General features: G+C 42.1%; 1 protein-coding gene across 2 annotated transcripts in view; it reads right to left on the bottom strand.

Annotated features, from left to right (window-relative positions):
- Positions 1–1,152: 1,152 nt before the first annotated feature.
- Positions 1,153–6,000, bottom strand: part of GLP2R (glucagon like peptide 2 receptor) — a 39,512-nt gene continuing 34,664 nt past the window's right edge. For both annotated transcript variants that reach the window (XM_018073142.1, XM_008933691.2), the window contains exons 13-14: positions 4,680–4,721; positions 1,153–1,873 (exon numbers count right to left, since the gene is read on the bottom strand). In XM_018073142.1, coding sequence (XP_017928631.1) covers positions 1,535–1,873; positions 4,680–4,721 — 381 coding nt within the window. In that variant the 3' untranslated portion in view covers positions 1,153–1,534. The remainder of the gene's footprint in view (positions 1,874–4,679; positions 4,722–6,000) is intronic.

Genomic DNA, 6,000 nt, shown 5'->3' with positions numbered 1-6,000 from the left:
ATCCATTGCAGTAAAATGCTATATAAACAGAATGCACATTTAAATAAAAAGCATTTTAAAACTGCACATATATTTTTAAATGAATCAAATATTTACACTTTATTAATATATTACTGAAATACAAACTTTGTATTGATTAAATAGATTGTTAAACACAGATAGAACAGTAAAAGAAATACATTTTAAGATGCCAGAAATGTGATAGCTCAAATATGTTCTTGACCTAGTGGTAGTCAATTAATTGGTCTGTTCTTTGCAACAAAACAGCATATCGTAACTGCTAAAGTTTACGTGGCTAAACCTTTTAAGTCTGATAAATAATTTTGAAAGCGTTGGTAAGTTACATAAGCTGCATACAATCATACTGCTCAAACAATACATTGAAGATATAAGCCCCCTGTCTTAAAAAAGTGTCCTTTGGGGTTGCAAAGCTAGAAGCAGGGGTCAGAGAACAAAGTCTCCCCATAGAGAAGTGTAGGAGCAGGGAAAGCTAGAAGGGCAGGCACAGCATGGGCACCTGATGGGGACAAGCCATGTGAATAGAACCCACAAGCAGCCCTTAAAAACAGTTATTTGACATGTGGTGTTCTCACTGAAACACAGACTGGTTGAGGTGGGAAGGATCCTCTAGAGGTCACTTGGTCAAACTTGGAGTCAGTTGCCAAGGTTATGGATATTTTTACATTTGCAGGCATCTGTGTTAAAATAGAATGCTCGCCAGTAAAGTACAGGGAAAATGAATAACTGTGCTATGTAACTGGCTGCAGGCTAGAGAATGAACACGTGAGACCTAGGGTAGGCATTTATATTGCAGATAAATATTACCTGCTAACCTTTCTGCCGCCTTTTTCTTTTTTCTTTTCAGGATGCCAATTGGCTCGTGTTCACCACTTTGGAAACTGGATCTTAACAAACAATTGAATTTCATAGGTCTCTGGATGAGTTGTATGTGAGAATTAAAATGCAAGCAGAAGTTTGGTTCAACTCAAGTTTGTTTTTTGGAATTTAATGTATATAAGTATCTCATGTCATTTTGCTTAAACAAAACGTGTCTGGTTTGGTCTGAAATTGGGGTGGTTTTTTGAGATGGGGGATGATTTCAATCTGTGAAGAGTCTTCCACACACATATCTTTATTTATGAAACAATCCTATGAAAAAGAAAAATTAACAACTTCTTTATTATGTGAGTCAAAGGGCAGTCATGTATGGATGAAGCTGCTGGGACACAATGCGCGTTCAGAGTCTACTTGTTTCCAGAGTACATCCTGCTTTCCTGTGCACATCACTCTCAGCATCAGCTACCTTCCAGACTGGTCAGCTGAGAGCATTTTTTGATTCAGACCTCTTCTACCCAGCCACACAGGTTAGCAACATGCAGATACGATTTTTCTCAGATTAAGAAAACTGGAACATCTGGGATATTAACTCCTTCCTCCTTGCATTGCACATCCCAGAACTCTGAACAGTCTGGAGGTGAAAGAAGATCTTTCACAGCACTGGCTGTTGGCAGGTGCTGTCCCAGTGGACAGCTTTCTAAATCTCACTTTCCTCAAAGACTTCCTCAGTTGTCTCTCCAGTGGTGACCTCTCCCTCGCTGCTGTCTGACATGCTTGTCCGTGGGTGGGATGGGAGTGCGGAGCAGGGCTCCAGGTTGAAGTCTGTCCTCTGCCTCACCAGCACCTGCTGCAGCTGCATGCCCCAGGGTTTGCTCACCTCCAGGCACAAGCGGTGTTTGCTGCTGAAATGCTGGTTTTTTCGCTTCTGTGAACATTTTCTGAGGTATTTTATGTTTTCCCCAAGAAAGCAGAGTTTGCAGCCAAAGGGATCTGCCAGCAGGAAACGGGACCACTGCTTCTGGAGTTCTGCTTTCACCTGGGTGGAGGAGAAAACAGTCTGGTCATAGCGATGGCTTGTGACCACCCTGTAGTTCACTAACACAAATACTAGATGTAAAATGAGAGGAACTGTGCAGTCCTGAGCTTCCTGTCTCTTTGGGGCTTCACTTGTACCTGGTGGGGTCCTTCTAAGGTAGGAACAGACTTGTTGGCTAAGTCAACCTGAAAAGCCCAACCTCTGCGCTCTAAGGAAGGATTTTCCTCTGCAAATCTTATGCATGTGTGCGGGAGAGCTCAAGTGACTTCTCAGTTTACAGCCTGATAGAGTGAAGAGGAGGAAAGCCCAGGCGCTGTGGAAATGAAGACCATGCAGTTTTGCCAGAATGTTGTGCTCGTGGAGCTGATTTGTTTTGTTAAAGCCTGACTGAAATCCTCAGCACTGGATGTCCCACTGCCTGCACCCCCTGAGCCCATGCTGCAGCTGGAGGGCAGGCTCCAGCCCCATGTGGAGGACCAGGACTTCCCCTGGCTCTAACCAGCAGAACTTTGGCCTGAGAACTCAGCTGGACCAGGTGGTAGAAGGCCAAAAGAGCAACTTTCAACTGCTGATGAGAGCTGATAGCAGTTCTGTGCCCTTCACAAGTGTCAGACAAGCACTCCTCTATTGCAGACAAGTGCCAGTTCTCTTTTTCATTTAAGTACTTCTGAAATTACAGCACATTTCCTTTATAGATATTAGGAACATCTGGTCTACCTTCTGTATAAAGCACATCCATTTGTTTCACTGATGTCTTTAGAAAGGTGTCCAATTCCTGTAGTCCTGTTTGTGTAGTGTGTCCCATGACAACTGTCTGTGCCAGTGTTCTGATGCTGGATATGTGTCTGTTTATTCCAATTGTGGCAGTCTGCACCCAGGCCAAATACAAGGGAAGTACAGACAGCAAGATTCAACTTAGAAAACATTTAAAATTAAGTGAGATTAATTCCACAGCCTACACAGTATCATTTTCCAAGGCAGTTTGTAGCAAGTCAGGCTGAGAAAGCTGAGGTGTTCAGCCTGGAGAAGGCTCTGGGGAGACCTCAGAGCCCGTTCCAGTGCCCAAACAGGACATAGAAAAAGAGGGAGAGCCACTTTTCACATGTGCAGATAGTGATTGGACGAGGGAGGAACAGTTTTAAACAACAAGAGGAGAGATTTAGATGAGATGTGGGTGGAATGAGGTAAGCTTTAAAGTCCATTCCAACCCAAACCAGTCTGTGATTATATGATTCTGTGCAGTCAGAGTGATAAGGCAGAGGTAGCATGCAGCTGTCACTGGACTGTATGGACAGGAGGAGGGCCAGTAGTAGTTCAAGAGAAGCAGTTGTTCTCCCTTACTCAGATCACCTTTGAATACCGTGACTAATTTTGAACCCCCAGTATAGGAACTGTGTTGATAAGCTTGAACTTATCGGCAGAGATCAGCACTGGGGCACTTGCCCTATGAGGAGATATATTTACGCTTCAAAGCCCAGATACTTTCTATAAGGAGATCATGGAGGAGGTGGAGTCAGGCACTCTGCAGAGGTGTTTGGTAGGGACACAAGAGACAGTGATTACAAACTGAAATATATACAGAAAGGGTCTGGAGCAGCAGGAGCAGCTGAGGGAGCTGTGAGCACTCACCCAGGAGAAAAGGAGGTTCAGGGGGGACCTTCTGGCTCTGCAACTCCCTGACAGGATGGGGGAACTAGGGGAAATAGGGCTCTACTCCCGGTGAACAAGGGAGAGGACAAGAAAAAATGGCCTCCAGTTGCACCAGGGGAAGTTTATATTAGACATTAGCAAAATATTCTATATCAAACAGGCTGCCCAGGGGAGTGATTGAGTCACCATCCCTGGAGACATTTATGTGGTTGTGACACTTGGGGACATGGTCTAGTGGCAGACTTGCAGTACTGGGTTAACAAGTGGACTCAATCTTTTTAAGGTGTTTTCCAACTTAAAACAATTCCACGATTCTATGACAATATATGGAAAAAATATTCCCTCCTGAGTATGGAGAAGCACTGGAACAGAGGACCAGAGAGGTGGTGGAACCTCTGTCCTTGGGCTGGGGGGTTCGAAGTTTAGCTGGACAAACCTCTGAGTAACCTGGTGTGATTTCAGTCTTCACCCCATACTGGCAGGAGGTTAGCTTTCTCTGCTGTCATCTCTGCTCCGTCTACATCCTGGTGCAGAGCAAATTGAACCCCCAGCTGTCCCTTGAGGCACAGCAGGAGACAACTTCCAGACAAGGAATCCCTTACAGCAAGTTTAGGGATGTGCACACATTAAAAAGTGTCTCTGACTGTTGCAGGAGATTGGAAGATGATCTTTAAGGTCCCTTCCAACCCAAACCATTCTGTGATTCTATTAAACTATTTTTTCAGCATGTTGCTGTCTAAGATATCATAGAACCCTAAATATGGTCACTTCACATGGAGTTCAGGGGTAAACTAAGGGGTTCAGCCTGACCAACCATGCAGTCTGGGGTTTCAGCTGAATAAAGGAGTGGGGTTTAGGTGTGTGACTGACCATAAGTTTCTGGTGGTATCTCAGACACCACAGGCTAACCATACCTCCAGTATGGTTATCTCATATCATGGTATCTCAGACACCACTCAGGCTTCAGTGGAAATACTTTGCATTTGAATCCCAAAGCTGTGAGAGTTCTTGCTGTCCTGTTCACAAAATTTTACCAGCTCAAAAGAATGCACACATGTTCTCAATAAGCAGAGCTGGTCAGTGTGTTCATCCTTTTGAGTGTCATTAATATACTTCACTAACAAACTAAAAACTTTTCTCATAAACTGTGTCTTACCTCTCCATTAGCAAAGCAATACAGAACTGCTACCAAAAAACCCTGTAAGAGAAAGAAAGTGAGAGGAAAAAATCAGCGTGCAGGAAATACGTGAAGCTTTACTTTAAGGATGACATTATTGTTAAAACCATAAATATAAACAGTGCTGCTTAATTTTCAAAAAGGCAACCAATTTACTTATTATTGTTATTGAAGTACCCAGTCGGTTGTTTTTGTGCAGTGCCTTGGCAAATGCAGGGCACATTTTGTGCAGATACTGAGAAGAAGAGACTATATACAACCCAGTTTGAACTTCATTTTACTAGCATATAATACTTTTTTCCCAAACCACTACTGCTATAACTGGTGCTATTTCTAAACATGCTAAGGCAAAAAAGTGCTACTTGGTTTGTCATACCATCTATGTGTTTATTGGGGTTTGCATATGAGACTACTGAGACAGATCTCATTTGGGTGCTTTTTACAAATTAGTTCTATATTAAGTGATCAGTGTTAATTCAAAGTACAGCTGTATTGAGTGTTACAGCTATTTTGAATTGTTATTGTTCCTTCAAAATTGATATAAATAAACACCTTAAAAAAATCCTAGAAATAGAACTTGTTTTAAACCAACGCCAAAATTATTTTTTCCATTTGCCTTCTCTCTGTGTTTGATCTCAGACCAAAGCAGCTTCCAGGCTGCATCTCAACTCCACAGGCTGGCACAGACATGCAGATTTATTCCCAGTTCTTCAGGAAATGCCCTTCTTTTGGTATGTCTAAAGGCATCTGTGACACAAGTGCTGATTAAGAGAAAAATAATCTCAGTCTCAAGGCAATGTTTATATCACAACTACAAAGGTACTATAACCATATACAATGCAGCTGACAGCATTCAATTGGTTTCACACTCATATACTTTTCCAGAAATGTTTCTGCTTTTCTCGGACAAAAGCTTAAAAAGAAATTCACATACCCAGAATCTTCAATATTTTTCATTATACCTAGCGTTAACCAATAGCATTTTGAGGCCACTGTTAATTGTCTAGCAATCCTGAAAGGCTTGGAGTCATTAATACCTTAAGCATATATGCAGTAAGTATGAAAACAAGCAGTTTATCTGCCACACCAGTGGAAACGGGGACAGGAGAAATACCAGTGACAATTGCTTTTTCCATGTATTTTATTTCTATCATTTTTCGTGCTTCACCTGGGTTATGCTAGCAAGATATAGTTAATTTTGGCATGTCATTTATCAGCATAACTTTTAAATAATATTTGGCATCTGAATTATTTCATGGAAATATGCAAAAAAATTCACAAAATACTGTGGACATTAGAG

The sequence above is a fragment of the Manacus vitellinus genome, unplaced genomic scaffold (genome assembly GCF_001715985.3).
Source record: "Manacus vitellinus isolate BGI_N305 unplaced genomic scaffold, ASM171598v3 scaffold_24_pilon, whole genome shotgun sequence".
Classification (NCBI taxonomy): Eukaryota; Metazoa; Chordata; class Aves; order Passeriformes; family Pipridae; genus Manacus; species Manacus vitellinus.
Note: the sequence above shows the minus strand (reverse complement) of the source record. Positions and strands in the feature narration are given on the sequence as shown.